This window comes from Lissotriton vulgaris, chromosome 4_1 (genome assembly GCF_964263255.1).
Source record: "Lissotriton vulgaris chromosome 4_1, aLisVul1.2, whole genome shotgun sequence".
In the NCBI taxonomy this organism is placed as follows: Eukaryota; Metazoa; Chordata; class Amphibia; order Caudata; family Salamandridae; genus Lissotriton; species Lissotriton vulgaris.
The window spans coordinates 2,055,418,614-2,055,436,963 of NC_141691.1; the positions used below are offsets into that span (position 1 = coordinate 2,055,418,614).

General features: G+C 40.9%; 1 protein-coding gene across 4 annotated transcripts in view; it reads left to right on the forward strand.

Annotated features, from left to right (window-relative positions):
- The window catches only part of LOC147724956 (uncharacterized), a 235,710-nt gene that overhangs the window by 55,826 nt on the left and 161,534 nt on the right, over positions 1-18,350 (forward strand). For all 4 annotated transcript variants that reach the window (XM_086966449.1, XM_086966448.1, XM_086966450.1 and 1 more), the window contains exon 3: positions 16,241-16,378. In XM_086966449.1, coding sequence (XP_086822575.1) covers positions 16,241-16,378 — 138 coding nt within the window. The remainder of the gene's footprint in view (positions 1-16,240; positions 16,379-18,350) is intronic.

Sequence of the window (18,350 nt, forward strand, 5' to 3'; positions counted from 1 at the left end):
AAGCATAGTCATTTTTTTACATGGACTAATTATTATCTGGAGTTTTTCTGGGGTTGTTAAGTAAATGGCATTTCTGTAATCAAGTCGGAACTACAGGTGTTGATAACCTGTACATGAAAATGGGAATTGATGTAGGATAACGGTCATCTGTGATCATATACCCCTGGGCTCCTGCTTAGCCTCTTCCCTGTGTCGGATGGCCCCCGGCCGTCTGACGTCACGGTCGGCGTGTGCCTCCTATGGCCAGGAGCCGTCCGATTCGTGCACGATTAGAATTCGCCCGCACGGCAGGGGAATGTGTGCCGCAGCAAAGCGGTTAGAGGTGAGATATAAAAAGACACAAAATAAAGTAATAAATGAATAAGGTAGAGAGAATGTGTTTGCTGTTCATTAACAATCATACTGAAATAATATTGTCACGGTGTGCCTCCTGAATATCGAGAAGGGAATATCATGGGACCTTAATATTGTAGACAGAATATCAAGGGTTAAACTATCGAAAGGTAAGTGCAGATTTTCTATACCTAACTTCACATCTATCTATCTATCTATCTATCTATCTATCTATCTATCTATCTATCTATCTATCTATCTATCTATCTATCTATCTATCTATCTATCTATCTATCTATCTATCTATCTATCTATCTATCTATCTATCTATCTATCTATCTCTATCTCTCTCTCTACTGGCGGTTGCCAGTAGGTAGTTATAGTTAGGACCTAGTTTCTATAGGAAATCTGCAACATTCTATTGGGAATAACTTTTGCCCGGGTGATGGAGCTCTGCGAATTTCTCAAAGAAGATGGCCCGCTCCGCTCCGCTCATTCCCTGAAAGTTTTGGGGGGATTTGTGAAGTGAGGGCTGAGAAAAAAGGGGGTCCCAAAACGTGTTTCCCCCATGTTATTTTCCATAGGACGATTAGTCACGGCTACAGCCCGAACGGCTGAACGGAATTACAATACATTTGGCAAAGTGATAGAGTCTGATTGGCAGATCGCCCCTTGGTTTAAATGGTGTAAATCCCTCCAGTAGTTGTTGAGAAAATCAAATGTGAAAAAAATGTATATATCTATAAGCGCGCACTGCATCTAGTTTACAAGAAAAAGCTGAGTCCTGAGTGCAAAATGAAATGCTGCTTTAATAGTGACACACAGCATTTCCTTTTGCACTAAAAACTCGGCTTTTTCTTGTAAACTACGATGTGGCTGCAGGTTCCTCTGTGCCTGTGTAGCTGAGGCCACCCTGCCAGGGTCGGGGGACCCACTTTGCAGAGACTTTTGGATGGATTTCATGAGGGGGCATTACTCGCTCACTTCAGATGATTAAAAATGGGTTTTCCTGAAACTACGATCATCTTGGAGGCGGGGAAGGGACGCTAGAGGAGCATTGATCTCCTCGGGTGGAGTGTGGAGGATGGTGCTGTTAAGATTGAATATTTCACTGCAACACTTGGAGCAATAAGCCACTAAGGTACAAAATAATGGACTGCAACAAGTAAAAACTATGAATAATCATTACATTGTTTAATTGAAAATCGAACTTACTTGATTAACAGTGATGCACTCTGGGATATGAAGGCAATGAAGGAATATACAAACAGTTCGAAGCAGTCCTTCTTTCCTTTTTCTCACCAATGATTAAGTCTAATTAATTTTCGAAACGCGTCTGGAAAATAATGAGTTGCTGTGTTTCACTATTAAAGCAGCATTTCCTTTCGCACTCAGGACTCAGCTTTTTCATATATATATATATTCACTGAAAAAACCATAGGTTTCACACCAGTTATAGTTCGCTGGAAATTTTACTGACATGAAACCATTGAAATTCCCACATTATAGTTAGTTGTACTCATGCGCGCCTGCAATGCACTGCTGATGACGTCACATATTACATCACTCATGACATGGTCAGTGACATCACTCATGACATCACTGATGACACCATCCAGTGAATATGTGTCTTTCTGAAAAATAAATATGTTTTATATATGTATTTGTAAAGGTCGATGGAAGAATAAATGTTTAAATAAGTGTGTAAATGGATGTTTTTAAAAAAAATTGATTATTTAACTGGCTTATTAAGTGTATCTTAGTGAATACATATATTAGCGAGTAATTTTTAAATATTTAAATATATGTATTAGTGTTTCACTTTGTGTATAAGTGGCTGCATGGGTTGGTGAGTAGTTACATGTGTGTGTATATGGGTTATTAGATTTTTTTTTAGTATCAGTATGAGTGTCTGTATGGTTTGATGGGGGTATTACTTAGCACATAGATGCATCTATGACTGACTCACTGTTTGTATGTGTTTTGAAGACAGCATATGTGCAGGACTGTATGGGTGGATGAATGTGTATATGTGTGTGTTAGTGAGTGAATGACTGTCTCACTAGTGTCTTTATTAGTAACGACATATGTTTTAATCTAGTATATGTGAGTATTGATGTATATAAGTGAGTATATGTGAGAGTGAGAGATTGTAAGAGTTCCTGTTTAAATAAGTATGTGTTCTATAAGTGATTGTTTAAGAGAGTAAGTATGTGTAAGTTTCCTTAGAAGTAAGGTGGTAGTGTGTGTATAGTTGTATATGCAAATAAATGGATATTCAATAGTTTATTTGCATGTTTGAGTATGTGTGTGAGTAACTTTTGGATGACTGTCGGTGTGTAACAGGATGTATAGGTGTATCACTACATATGATGAGTGAGTATATGTATGAGTGACTATATATAACTGTTGGTGAATGAGTGGATGTGTATATAGATGGTGGAATTACTGAATTGGTTGTTGTAACTGGTATGGGTATCTCCATTTTTTTGAAAATGTTAGTTTCTATTTTTGAATATGTGTTTCAAGGGTTGCATTACACTGAAATTAGGTCTGTCACTCTGTCACAAGGATGGTGTCATCAGTGATGTCATGAGTTATGTCACTGACCATGTCATGAGTGATGTAATATGTGACGTCATCAGCAGTGCATTGCAGGCGCGCAAGTTATAGTGAGTCCAACTAACTATAACGTGGGAATTTCAATGGTTTTATGTCAGTAAAATTTCCAGCTAACTATAACTGGTGTGAAACCTATGGTTTTTTCAGTGAATATAATAGGTTTTTAAATGCTAATTCCTAACTATAACTGGTGTGAAACCTATGGTTTTTTCAGTGAATTTCATAGGTTTTTAAAATGTTAATTCCTAACTATATATAGGGCCTAAAACCTATGTTTTTTTTTTGTGGTTTTCAAAGGTTTTTTAATAGCAAATTTCTATAGCTATGAAATGTAATATTTTTTAAAATGAATCCTATATTGTATATTTATGTAATACTATTTTCTTTATGTATATTGTTCATGTTTTTTTTTTTTGCCTTGTAGCGCTCCCGGTGCGCGTACCGGTGAGCGCACCGCTAAGCGTAGTCTTGCGGCGCGCCCCGGTGCCCGTGTCGGTGAGCGTCCCGTTAGCGCTATTGCTGCGAACGAAAACATCATCGTGACGTATCGCGTAGCCGCGTCCGCGTGATACGCGCAGTGTAAGCGCACCCGGAAGCACTTGAGCGCATACGATCGTGCTACGTAAGCGCCCTGGGGCGCGCCCGGGGTGCGTAGCGTAAGCGCGTCAGGTCATGTTACCTGAAAATAACACTTTTCATTGATTCAGGACAGTTTTGGTTTCCAAATGATAAAGCCAGTGTCATGTGACCTGAAAATAACACTTTTCATTGGTTCAGGACAGTTTTGTTTTCCGAAAGATGAAAGCCCCCACCTTTTTTCCTCATTCTCACTTTTTACTTTGACTGAGGAACACCTGTTTGCAGACCTATTTGTACCTATTTGTACTGAGAAATGGCTACAGTAGCAGCAGGGGCATCTCAACCACCACCACCACCACCACCACAACGACCACCACAACACCACAGTGGTGGTGAAGAAGAGGAGGAGGTGGAGGAGGAGGAGGAGGAGGAGAGGCAGTACCTGCCTGAGGATACTACCACCTATAAGCCAAAGGAGCACATAGTCAGGGAGTTTTTTAAAACTCCAAGGGGCCTCAAAAAAGTTAATGCGCCAAAGGTGACTTGTATGATCTGTGGCACTGTACTTTCCAGGGGGAACCCTGCCAAAAAGTATTCTTTTGGCAACAACACCATGATTCGCCACATGCAACGCCGGCACCCGAACAACTATGCTGCGGCAGAGGTCAGAGAACTGACCAGAAACCGTCCCCAATCTTCTCCCAGCACCTCCCAAAGTAAGCAACCCACTCCATCGGGTCCAGAGACAAGGGAGATGGTCCCAAACATCCAAACCCAGTTTGGACAATTCAAAATAGTTTGCATATTTTGTGGAAGGACACTTAGCTATGGTGAGCAAAGCCTTAAACTCATCAACCGTGCTGGTGACAACCACAAGTGCCGAAAAAAACCTTAATTTTTTCCTGATTTTTTTTGCTCCAGTTGAGCCATTTACAATTCCCTGTTTTTTGTTTGTCCCCATAAAAATAACAAAAAAAATATAAAATTGCTCATAAAAGCCAAAAAAGTAAAAAATGTTCCAAAAAACAATAAAAAACATAAAACAACAAAAAGAATAAAAAAACAGTTCTTTTTAGAACTACCTCCAATTTATAAAAAAATGCTACTTTTTTGAAAAAATCTGTCATTCTTTTTTCCCCATGGTACGCTCCCCGGTACGCTCCCCGGTGCGTGTACCAGGCGCTCCCCCCTTTTATGGCCCCCACATCAAACCTAGGGGTCAGGGGGATCTACCCTGCCCCCTTTTGGTCATTTCCCCCTTTGTTTTTGCCACCTCTTGTGTCTCGATCCTACCGAGACACGAGATAGCGGCCGCTCCGGTCTGTTTGGAATGTTGACAGACACCCGAGAGCCAATCAGCTTTCCGCTCGCGAACTCGCGTAGCATGCTGGTGCGCGCCCCGGTGCACGTACCGGGGCGCGCTTATAGATATATATATTTTTTTGAACCTAAATTACTCAAAATCCACTGGAGCACATATCTTGAGACATAGCAAAGGCACATCGGGCTACCAGTCCCTACAATTTTGCCAAGTTTGGTGGAAATCCATTCAGCCGTTCGGGCTAAAAGTGAGTCCAACCGCCCTACGGAAATTAACATGGGGAAAACACGTTTTGGGACCCTCCTTTTATCTCGGCCCCCGCTTGACGAATCCCTTCCAAACTTTCAGGGAAGGAGCGGAGCGCAGGGAGGCAAATTTCAGGAAAATGTCAGGCAGATTCCTCAACCGGCGCCAAAGTTATTCCCAATAGAATGTTGTGGATTCCCTATGGAAAACAATCCCAACTATAACTACCTACTGGAGTAGGTAATATATATATATATATATATATATATATATATATATATATATATATATATATATATATATATATATATATATATATATATATATATATATATATATATCTTCAAGATATGCAGATGTGGAGTTATGAATCCGTAAATCGATACCTCCACTATCTATTTATCTTTATATTTTTTGTCCTATGATATTTTGTCTATGGAATTATAATACTACAATCTTCCTATGCTCAATATTCTATGGTACAATCTATTGTTTGCAATGGGTAATGGAGACGTTAAAGAGGGATGCAACACAGATGTTAAATCCCCCATGACCATTGTGAGACCTCCTTCATGAGGTCATCAAGCTCTTTCTTTGTGTCCTCCTCTCTGACTCCCCTGCTCAAGTTGTGACTCTCTGAAGTACACTGTACCACCTATCCACCTCATAAATCCTGGGTGAATAGAAGAAGGTTGTGTGATATGTGGAAGAGTTGAGATGGCTTCCTTCCATGACTAATGCAGCTGTGACTGCTTTGTGCTGTTTGAGGATACCTCACACACCAATGTCCCATTTAACCTATTTTTCGTGGATAGTTGCCAACCCCGACTCGCCAGCTCATTGTTACTGTACAACATCATTTAGCAAATTTTTTCCGCTGGTGTTTAACCAGGCCTTGGATGCCTCCAGGCCCGCTCTTCCGCCAGATCTTGAGGGAGGACTTGCCAGGTTTACAAGCTTGGCGTCTAACACCATGGATATGTTATCCCCAACCCCCTCCCCAAGGTTTTCTAGGGAGTCACCCTCCAAACCATGGTTTACTCCTCACCTTAAAATGCTCAAACATGAATTCAAGAAACTTGAGCGGGATTGGGGTCACAGAGATGTTTGCCCTACAGCTAAGCATAAGCTTAGGCATAAACAAAAAATGTACTATGCTGCAATAGCCCAGGCAAAAAGGCGATCATATTCAGCCCGCATTGACTCTGCCAAAAACAATTCTAAGGAAATGTTTTCCATTGTCCAGAGTTTTACGTCCCCTACTGCCCAATCATCTACGTCTCCATCTACAGATGCCTGGTGTGATAATCTCTCCGGTTTCTTCATGGACAAAATTCACATTATTCAGATGCCCTTTGCTCCCTGCCACAGTCCTACAGTTGCCCTCTGCCTCGGGAGTCACCACCTGTCAATTGTATTCATTCCCTACATGCTTTTTCTCCCTTTGATCTGCCTGGTTCCCTAAAAATTCTGAAGGGCTTGAAATCACTCTCGCCATCTGACCCCTGTGCAGCCAGATTGCTGGCAGGGGCTGCAGAGACTATTAATGTGGAAGGCAATAACATCATTAATATGTCTTCTGGAGGCTCATGTCCCGGAGGTCTGGAAGAAGGCCAAGATTTTTCCTCTCTTAAAGAAGCCTTCCCTCAATCCCCTCAGCCCAGGGAATTATTGTCCCATCTCCCGTCTGCCTAGTTTGGCCAAGGTGTGCAAAAAGGTGGTGAATAAACAACTTACTGAGTTTGGTGAAAGCTCGGGCCTTTTGCACCAGGCCCAGTCAGGGTTTAGGGCCTCCTACAGCACTGAGTCAGCCCTGGTTCGAGGTCGGGGAAGCCATTTGGGAGTGTCTGAACGCCGGCGGAAGGGCAGCATTGATTTTGCTTGACCTGTCGGCTGCGTTCGACACGGTTCCACACTCATTGCTCCTCACCGGACTTTCCGAGATTGGTGTTTCTGGCACTGCTTGGGGCTGGCTCAGGTCCTTCCTGGAAGGACAGGTGCAACAGGTCTGGCTTCTGACATCCTCTTCCTCCCCCCAGATAGTGGCCACAGATGTCCCCCAGGGGTCTTCCCTAAGCCCCCTCCTCTTTGACATCTGTTATTCCTCTGGTCTATTTGGCAGAGTTGGGGGCTAAGATTATGGCCTATGATCATGAAACCCAGCTTCTTTTTACTTGGGGAAAAAATGAGGACTCAGTCTCCTCAGCCAAACACTGTTTGCCCTCTGCTTTTAAGTGGCTTGCTGCCGCTCAACTCAAGTGCAGTGAAGAGAAGTCAGAGATTCTCCTATATGGAAAATTTCCCCCCAATTTCTGAGAATCGCTCTGGCCCCCTGAGTTTTCTCTGCCGACATCGAAAGGGAAACCCTCCGAGAACCTAGGGGTGTGGTTTGAAGAGAACCTTTCTTTCTTCACTCAGGTTAAAAAGCTGACCAAGCAACTGCTTCGGTCTCCTTAAAATGCTAAGGAAATTTCTATCTTTTTTTCCTAGGACTGCGAAACAAACAGTCATCCGCGCTCTTATTTTATCTAGGTTGGACTATGCCAACGCGTTGTATGCTGGTCTCCCTGGCTTCCTGTTGAAAAGGCTTTAGATGGTCCAAAATGCAGTAGCCAGACTTCTTCTTGATATCCCTATTAGGAGTAGTGTGAGACAACATCTGTGCTCACTTCACTGGCTTCCCGTGGCTGAACAGGGCAAGTTTATATCACTAGTTATCGCCCACGCGCTCTACCTACCTGCAGAAACGGTTCTCCTTCTATGCCCCGGTGAGACAACTGCGCTCTACGTCTAAACTTTTAGCCCAGGTTCCCTCGCTTCAAATGCCATAGGATGGGTGGCCGCTCTCTCGCCCTGAAAGCTTCCTTGGCATGGAACGCCCTCCCATTTGCTCTTCAATAAATTCAAGACCCCTTGGCTTTTAGGAAAAATCTGAAAACTTATCTTTTTTGGTAGTGTTAGCTCTTTCACCCCTCTTGGTTCGCCCCTGGACAATATTTGGAGTATCCGTGCGCACTACAAAATAAAATAACATAACATAATATAACATAACATAAAATATTGTTGTGAAGGAGTTTAATCATTGTAAAGTGCAGGGCCATGTCTTGAAGAAATAAAATCCTTCTACGGGGTTCACTGATACACCATTTTCATTCTAAACATTTCATTAAGCGGGTATATATATAACGTATAAGCAGGAGTACAAAGGGAACTGAGCATTGGGTCATACATATAACAGGAGAGAGTAATGACTAATATGACAAACAGAATTATCAAAATGTTTCCAACCCTAAGCAAAAAACAAATCCTAGAACCATCTAGTCCGATTCTATGTAAAAAAAATTGAGTATCAAATAATATACTTTTTGGAGGTGGGCAAAGTAACATTGCTAGCAAAAAGAAGTCCTTGGGAAATTGAAGCTGCTGTACAACAGCCAGAGGGGAGTCTTCTCCCTGTGCCCATTTGAGCCTCACAGTCAGGCTCTTGTTGTTACCACTCTGAAGCTGCAAAACTCACAAATCGGGAATCTCGGCCCAGTTTGAGAAGAAAAATACGTTTTTCAATGATCCTATCCAGTGTCTTAGGCAGTGCACCAGTTTACTTCACTTTGATCTAGCAGGCACCAAGGACACAGCACCTATACCCTGAATTGAAGTCCTTTCCTAATTCCTGTATTGCTCCGCTGGCGCACTGCTCCTTTAGTGGGGCCACTAATTTTATTCAGTGTGCCCAGGCACTCTTGATCAACAAACAAAGGTGCAAGCTTGCATTCACTTTGGGACCAGGATTCAGGGGCTTGATGCTGGGATCTCTGAAGCAACACTCGTTTCAAAAGGGGTCACCTCAAGCAAAAGGTCGGTCTGTGACTCTCAGCTGGGCATCAAAAACTTGATCCAAAACTTCTCCTTTCTGACTTGTGACCCCATCTTTCGCCCAGGACAGTGTCAGGGGTACACACTTCACACTTCACATCCCAGTGCTTCTGCCTACACTGAAGACCTAGTTCCCAGCAATGCCTGTGCTGGTTACCTTCACCTTTGCTTCAAGCTGGAGTGGTGCTGACTCTCCAGGCTGGATCTGATGTTCGGGCCCCTCTGACAATGGTTGTAAGGCAGCACATATTTATTGGAGGACAGAACAAAAGGTCTTTAGACAGTCTTTAGACAAGGCACAGAAATAATCTAGTCTCAGAATACTTCCTAGCCTTGGGACGCCCCATATATTAGCAAGGCACCCAAGAACCACTGCATTTATCAGAGTAAAAAAAAAACCTGGACCTATTACACTATTTGAAGCAGCTAAGGAAGTCTGTGTTCATTTATTAAATTCTGAGGAAAAGAAAAAAAGAATACAGACATAGTCTAAATCCTTACATTTGTATAGTCCAATATTATTCATCTGAAGAACCCTAAAGAAAAAAGGAAATGTTCTACACTTTTACTCATAGAATTTACTTACTGGTACAGGACTGCAGACACTTCTAAAATGATTTTTCTTTCATAAAGACACCTACATTGTACGCTTAGGACCATGCTCTCATGTTATAAGTGCAGCAGGAAAATCTAAAACTGCTAATTTAACAGGGATTCTTATTACATAAAGAACTTAAAAAACTTCTATAGTGGGTACATACATTTTTCCAGCAGTACATGTTGTGACAAACAAACTCCTATAGAACAATATTTTCTTCAAAAATGGTTGCTGAGGATTACATGGGCTTCTTTCCTGAATTCTACTTTTCACAATCCAAACAATGCAACATCAGCTCTAATAAGGGCTGTCACTTTATTTACACAGCCTAGCTATCAATAATGGTGTTATCTGAGAATTTTAGAAGAAAAACTACTCACATCTAGTTGCCCTTAACCCCTTCGCTGCTGGGCGTTTTCCCCCCGCTGTGCGGAGAGGAGGGGGCCGCGCGCGGCGCAGCCATGCTCGCCACAGCCACACCTGTTTTTAGAAGGTTCAGCATAGCGGGGAAATTAGCCCCGCGTGCGAACGTTCCAACGGCCGTGACGAGCTCAGCTCGCCAGCAGCACCCATGTGGTTAAAGGTCAAATCAGGGAACAGCCATCTAGACTACTCATCCTTTCATAATTTCATCAGACAGGATGGTCAGTAACATAGCATATATATTTTATTCATTTTATTAATGCTAACAAATTTTAAAACAGTATTACTGAATAGCCAATTAAATGTCTCATGACTATTTCCCAGACAATTTAGACGGACTCAAAAGAGAGTGAGAAAAAAGAGAGAGAAAAAAAAGCGCGAAAACATACATTTGCCTACCCTTAATTTGCGGAGGAGCTAACCTCCTTCCCCCATTTCAACAGTAGGAAACCTGAAACAAATTTCACTTCTGTCTACACTATCAACCCCTATTTGTGGCAACTGGGCATAAATACACTTGTAGGAGGTAAATAGCACACAAGATAGCTAGAAAACATTAATAACCAACCACCAATTCCTTTAGCAATTGTAGTAGTTGTAACATGAGGGTGAATGAATACAAACTGAATCCCATTGCCTCCTTATCTCAGCCCTTGCACAGTAATCTTGAAACAAAAACTATTATTTGTATATACATGGCAGAGCTATGCTCTTAATCAGAGCCCACATATAACACTATATTTCCTTCTGTTTATATGAGTGCACAAAAAATTACTTTTGCCAAAAATAGTAAGCAAAACTTTTCTTTCTCTCCCTGCGAGGTCGCAAACCTTGCTCTGTGCCCTGCTAGGCTGCTAAATGCAGAACTCGACCTTTAACCCTTACCAGCTGTCCTATTTCGTGTAAGGCTTCCCATTTGGTTTTCCAATTCAAAGTGACCCTGGAGACTGATAGCTGACAAGCAGTGCTATACCTTCCTGTTTGCCAGTAATTTAGAGGTAGGATAATAACTTCGACTTTGGTGGTAGGGGCACTTAAAAATGAATAACCTACAATATTTTGGCATATTAGTCATCCCCAGAGTGTCCCATAGATATCCCAGGAATGGGGGATCAGAAATATATAAGGTACACCCTTATAAAATGAGTTTTGTACACCTGGGTAAAGTGACATTTCACATTTTAGTTCCCCCCATTGCGGTACAGCACTGCTTAAATTTAACTTTGATGATAGGAGTTCACAGTATGATAATTAGGCAGTATAGAGATCAAAAAACAAATTTAGTGCACTTATTTTTCTTAAACTTTTTTTCATATAATCAAAATTTCCCCTTTTTTTTATAACACCTACCTCTTTGATGGTTCCACATATGAAAATCAAGCCTCATTCTTTTTTGCCTCTAAAATGTATTCATTTATAACCCTAAGCACAGAAGCCTTCCTTGAAATATAAAAAGTCTGCGCCACTTTTTAAAGGACAGTTATTTTTTTGACATCAGAACCACAGATGTGCTTATGTAAAAAGGCATTAAGAAAGGAAATTCCTACTTTCAATCTTTTCTCTGTTATCCAAAATAATGAAACTGTGTTTTGTAACTTTTTAAAATCAACAGTCTATAATGCAGGCCTTTATACCGGGTTTACGCTGACTTAAAATCTAGTTGTCTCAGTATTTTTCCTTTGTGGCCTGCGGTCAGGAATAGCCATGTGCTATTTACGCAGCTGTTGCTCTGACCAGCAGGCGTCAACATCTCACGCCTTTCAAGTCAGCACAAATCTATCATTCTGTAATGTCGTGTTTATTTCAGCAGCAACCAATTCACTCAGATGATGTGAATGCCTTTTAATATCTAATACAATGTATCTAAGGAAAATGCTGTAACATTTTGTATTTTAGCCCTAGTTATTACAAAACACATACTTTTGTTTTTTCCGTTTCCTATGAGGTCTATTTTATTCCTATTGAATGTCAATTCTAATTGTATCTGTAGCATTGGGTCAATTTGCATACATGTATAGTTTCCTAATTTGTCAATTTTAATGATAGTGTGCAGCTAATTAGCATATGTTACATAATTCATTATTGGATTTTTTATTTAATATGTAATTAATTAAATGACATTTTGCATAACAGAATGATGACAGAAAAAAAACACATTGAGCTCATTCCAGACATTTTCAGAAGGGGGTCATACACTCAGAACACACAATACAGCGCTCTTAAGGCTAGCCATTCTTATACAATGAGCGCAATCGCTACTCACTCACACAAGTACCACCGGTGTCAAACCACAAACCACATAGACATTTAAACACACAATTAACCCACAAATCAACACTTAGGACAGAACAAAATACAGTCCACAGACTGTACTTAAATACTAATTGTAAGTCATATTTATGAGAAAAGCTTCTCAAAAGTAGTCCCAAAAAATGCACCCAAAAAAACCAGCCCAAAAACTGTTCCGTGTTCAAGAAGCCAAAATACATCAAATTCGCTAGTTTTCGCTGGTAGAACGCTCAAAAAGCGCTCTGCATTTCACTACTTATGGATGTTAAAGTGCACAGATCAGGATCCTTTTTTTATGTACATATTTTAATTCCATGGGATACTTATTCGCAAAGGTAGAAATATGTTTTTATACCTAAACCTATTTAGGTATCCCCTCTAGTACTTCCAAGAAAGCAACACATTCTACGATGTGTGCTAAGAACAGGCATGCCAAGAATAATGCAGCATATACAATATTATATACAAAGTAGCACTCAGCTTAGAGTGTGCCATTCAAGTATTCACAATTTTGAGAAAAATCTCCTCATTACCTGCCTATATAAATTGCAATTTACACATAATCACATAAATCACCATAATCATATTATTGGCCAATACAAGTCAAGCACCTGTCGACCACCTTACCAAGCACAAATCTACAGCCTCTCACTGCCAGGTTCTGAGTGACCTAACAGTTGTTTAAGAATACTCACGCCAAAAAGGTTCTCAGTCAGGAGCGGCTACCTCCTGGAGTGCCAGATCAGGGAAGACCAGAAATATACTGGGCTGTAGAGACAGGTAATCTCAGTGTGCAGGGTACCTCCTTAGTAGATTCCTGTCCTCCTCAGTAGATTTCTGTCTCGAATCAAGACCACTTCCTTGGATAGTCGCTTCTCTGATGAGGTCCTCGTTTCGGGCGCCATTTGAAGAAGTACAAACCTTCTGATACAACTGGTCCTTTAAACCAACAAAGAAGAAATTGTCACGGAAGCTGTAATATAAAAACAATGCATTTATTAACCTCAGACGAGGGAGATTGCATTATACAGTACCCTCAAACCACTGTAGGAGGCTTTCAAAGGAGTAAAGCGAACTGGGGCCTTATATATGCATAGGTTACGTAGCCAGCATAAAACCAAGGAGAGGTCCTGGCACATACAAGCATGGTTTTTTGACTAATACGGCTATACACAATTTGCTTGCTCAACAAAGTGGGTGGAGAGATATTTCTCCTTACATCAGCAAGAATAGCCTGACAGTTACACACTAGAAGCAGGTGCATTCTTCCAGCTAGGCTTTTCTGAGCATGTGCAAAGCTCTGGAAGAGGGAGAAAGCACATGGCAAGCACATGGCTAACTAAGATGGCTGCCAAGTGCAAAATGGCTTTCAGTGTAATATGTGGTTTCTTTCCCTTTAAGTTCTCGGAACTTATGACATGTATTCATGGAACTTATGACATGTGTTCCTTCCTAGAATACTGTGATTCCTGTTGTCAGTCCTACATCAACGTCAACTTGGGGTAAAACTTGATCCCAATGCTTCACCACAGGTATAGATACAGGAAGTCTCTGATTCCTCTGAAGTCGAGAGTAATGTTTACTTGTCTAATGTATTAGCAAAAAAGTTTCCAAATGTCTTTAAGGAAAATTTGGGGTGTTTACGAGGGTACAAACATCGCATCAGGTTAAAAAGCAATGCTGTTCCTGTAGTTGCAAAAGTAAGAAGGATCCCACTAATGGAACAAACCAAGGTACAGGATGAATTAGAAAAACTTGTAAAGAACAATATTATTGAACCTGTTGAGGCAACTGAGTGGCTCGCTCCTGTTGTGATTGCTAAGAAACCGACAGGAGAAATTCGTCTATGTATTGATTTAAGGTCTCTGAATAGGGAAGTTGTGGTTGATAGATTTCCCCTTCCCAACATTGATGAGATGGTTAGTACTCTTGATGGTGCGAAGTATTTTACTACTCTTGATTTAGCTTCCGCTTACCATCAAGTGGAGCTAGAGGAGTCCTCACAAGATCTAACTGCATTCATTACACCCATGGGGACTTTTAAGTTTAAGAGAATGCCCTTTGGTCTTGTGTCGGCAGCCTCAGTTTTTCAAAGGATTATGACTAGAATTTTGAAGGGGTTGTCTGGTGTCAAATGTTATCAGGACGATCTTTTGATCTATGGTAATGATATTCCAGAACATGACAGACGTGTGTGTGCTGTGTTGAAACGCTTAGATGAGGTGGGCATGTCTCTTAAAAAGTCTAAGTGTAAGTTTAGGGTAGAGGAAGTTAATTATTTAGGTCATCGTATTACTGGAAAAGGTGTTCTTCCGAAAAAGGATTTGGTAGAATCTAGTGATAAAGTAAAAGAACCAGTTTATAAGGAGGAAGTTCTCTCTTTTCTTGGTATGGTTGAGTTTTATGGGAAGTTTATTACCAATTTTGCGGACAAAAATTTAAGAAGATTGACTGCTATGAATGTTGTTTTTGAATGGACTCCTGAGTGTATGTCTGAATTTGTAAGTATCAAGAAAGAGTTAAACAAGGCTCCCTCTCTTCATGCGTTTGTTCCTGGTCTTCCTACTATTTTATTTACGGATGCAAGTGACAAAGGACTAGGTGCTGTTCTAGTACAGAGAAAAGATGGTAGAGATTCCCTTATCTGTTGTTCTTCTAGGTGTTTTAAGGGGTCAGAACTTAATTACTCAGTGATAGAGAAAGAATATCTTGCAATTTTTTGGGCCTTGAGGAAATTTAAAAATTTGATTTGGGGATCTAGGGTATGCAACTCTGTTTACTGATTTCCTAAAAAGGTGTGGTATTGTACATAGGAGGTGTTCTTTATATCTCCCTGAGACAAATGGTGCAGTTGAAAGGGTCAACAAGACTCTTAAGGAGTCAATTCAGTTAGCTTGGTCCTCTGGTTTGAACTGGAAGACAACTCTTCAGGACAGGATCAATGTTTATCGTGTTGCTCCTCATTCACCCACTGGGAGGTCTCCGTTTGAATTATTCATGGGGAGGGTCCCTAATACTTTATGGTGTCCAGGCTGGATGAAAAAAATAAAGGGTTTGTTGATAATGATATTGGTGATTGAAGAAAGAAAGAGTTGGATAAACAATCTGCTCGCAAAGAATATTTTGACAACAGAAAGTGTGTATCTTATCAGGAGATCAAAGTTGGTGATTGTGTTAAAATTAAGACACCTGTGGGACGCAAACTGTGGTCTAAATACACCGATGTTAGAGATGTTATTAAGATTTTCAGGAATGCCATTAAGACAGAAGATGGGAGGATATGGAACAACAGTCGTGTTGTGGTGGTTGATCCCAAGTCTTTTGTTTCTGATACCTCTCTATATAACAATGGTTTATGTAACAAATTTCATCATGTCAACAATTCTTCTTCTAATGGTTCTAACATGTTATTATCTTACAAGAGGTGTCAAAGAGCTCGCAAGCCTCCTGCTTACTTGAAAGACTATGTTTAATTTCTTGTGCATGGATCCTTCTTCTTCTTTTACTTATGTATGGATCCCTCTCATCTTGTGTTTTTTATTTTCTTTGTCTTTATGCTCATTTCTGTTTTGTTAGGAAGGAAGATGTGTTATATGTGGTTTCTTTCCCTTTAAGTTCTCGGAACTTATGACATGTATTCTTGGAACTTATGACATGTGTTCCTTCCTAGAATACTGTGATTCCTGTTGTCAGTTGACTGCTGTCGGTTTGTGGATGAGGTTTTAATAAAACCCACCTGCTTTTATTTGATGTCCTTTTACTTATTTACTGCACGAAAAACAACACGTTTTATTCAGCTCATGCTAACAGTGATTCCTGCAATATTTAACAGTCTGAGGGAGTCATACATCTACAGAATGAGGAACAGATGGGTTGCTGTATTCTTGTTTAGGGTCAGGCATTTCCTCAGGTCTTTGGTGGTGATAAGGTGTTATGATCTCTGGCACCCTCTGCAGGTCGCTGCGGCTCAGAACCCCTGCTCTGCTGCCCAGCCAGAAACGACAGCTGCAGACGAACAGACTGTTACTGTGATGAATACTGCAACCGGCCTACCCCAGACTGCTGCCAGGATTACTTCAGTGCTTGCCACGGAGGTAAGGACCAGTACATGATATCAGATGGGATGTAGACAGAATAAATGAGCTGCAGGAACCAACTATGTGCATATTAAAATGAGAGTATAAGGATACCCCTATGTCAGTCTGTTTTTACGATACTTGCCTGATTTCTGGCATTGTGGTAACTAGCAGGGTAGGATTTCCAGGTTACTGTAGGGGCCAGATAATATGCACTGGATTGGGCATTGCCAAGAGTCAAAATGGGCACAACTTTGACATTGCACAAATGTGCAATATTTATTGCGAAAAAGGACCATTGTAGGATCATTGCGCCTATATGGAAACTAGGCAACCTGTGCTTATCAGAGATGTTTTAAGGTATATGCAAAATGGTCTATTCCCAAGTCCGGCTTCTCAAACTCAACCTTTGACATATTTCAATACGCTGCATAACATGTCTACTGGGAGGCACTCGCCCTGGGAACTTCACAGGTGATCCTCTGATTCTCTGGCCCTGATGAATGTGCCTCAAAGATACTCAGCACACGTTAGTCAGCCATAGCTTACATGTTTTTTTTTGTATTTCTTATTTTTTTCCTTTCTAAAAAAGAATTATTGTTCTCATTGCCCAAGTATACCAGAGCCATGGGTCATAAGTCCCAATCAAGAAAGAAAGGATTGAAACTACCCCATAGTCGATATATTGGGATGGATCACGCTACACCGTGCCCACCTTATTCACCCATCGGTAGCTGGTTCTTTGCAGCCCTTGCGTGCCACCGTCAGAATATTAGGCAATATGGTATAGAGGCCTAATCATCGGACTATTATAGATTTAACCCATTTCTCATATGGAACCCAGAAATTGTTTCTCTTACTTATTGAAGATCTATCTAAAACATGAGTATGTTGTATGGAGGCCAGCCATTCTACTTTACTGGCTTTCACCCATTTTTTACATATTTCCCTACGGGCTAATAATATGAGGAGAAAAATCAATTTATTTGTATTTTTTCTCTGTGATGTATAGTCAACAGGAATTCCCCCCAAAAATCAAAATTATGCTTACCTGGAGCGTCTCTCCAAGTATACCTGAAATTATATTACTCACATCCAACCAAAAATCCTGGATCATCGGACAGTCATAAAACATGTGGATATCGTAGCCTTTCGCTTTACCACATTTAGGACTTTTAGGCACTGCTCCGTTCCCTATTTTGGATAATTTGTATGGCGTCCAGTAAACCCTGTGGAGATAAAATAGGTGGTTCCGCCTTAAATTTGCAGGCCGTACTGTGGAAAATAAAGTAGTACAAGATACTTGCCATAATTCTTCCAACTGCTCCCCGGGCAAACTCTTCTCCCACAGTTCTTTCGGCAGGTTAAAATCACCATCACTCAGCTCCTCCAACAGCCAATATCCTTGTGACACCTCTTTTTTTTGGTTTACTCCAGCCATCAGTGATGATTCCAGATTATTGTCCTGACCTGCACCGAGTCCCTCAGTACGACTCCGACTCAACATTTGGAGATATTTTAATCTTGATAATCGTCCATTCGTTAGTATTTGGGCCTCCTCCCAGGAGATATAAGCCTCATTTTTCATCACCGAACCCCAGAGCAGGATTCCCGCTTCTTTTAGTGGCTGCGCCAGACTGTCTTTCGTCCATTCCGGGGATCCTGGTGAGTCAAAGATTGGGGCCCTACAGCTCTAATAACTGATCTTTATTTCCCTCCTAACTTTATATCAGGTTGTGGCTAAGCCCTGCAGAGTTTTTAATGGAATCTTTTTAAAGTAACGAGGGTCCCCATATTTATGTAAAAAATCTGTGTCTCCTCTGTTTGCATTTTTTAGCATTGCTTTATACATTCTGCCTATATCCGATTCTTCTGAGTTTCTTCCAGGATTTCGGCACTCCTTTGGAGGCCCATATAAAGCTTGAAATTTTGGACTGAACCTTTTTAAACCATTCTTCCTTAAAGGCCATCGGAATGTATTGGAATAAAA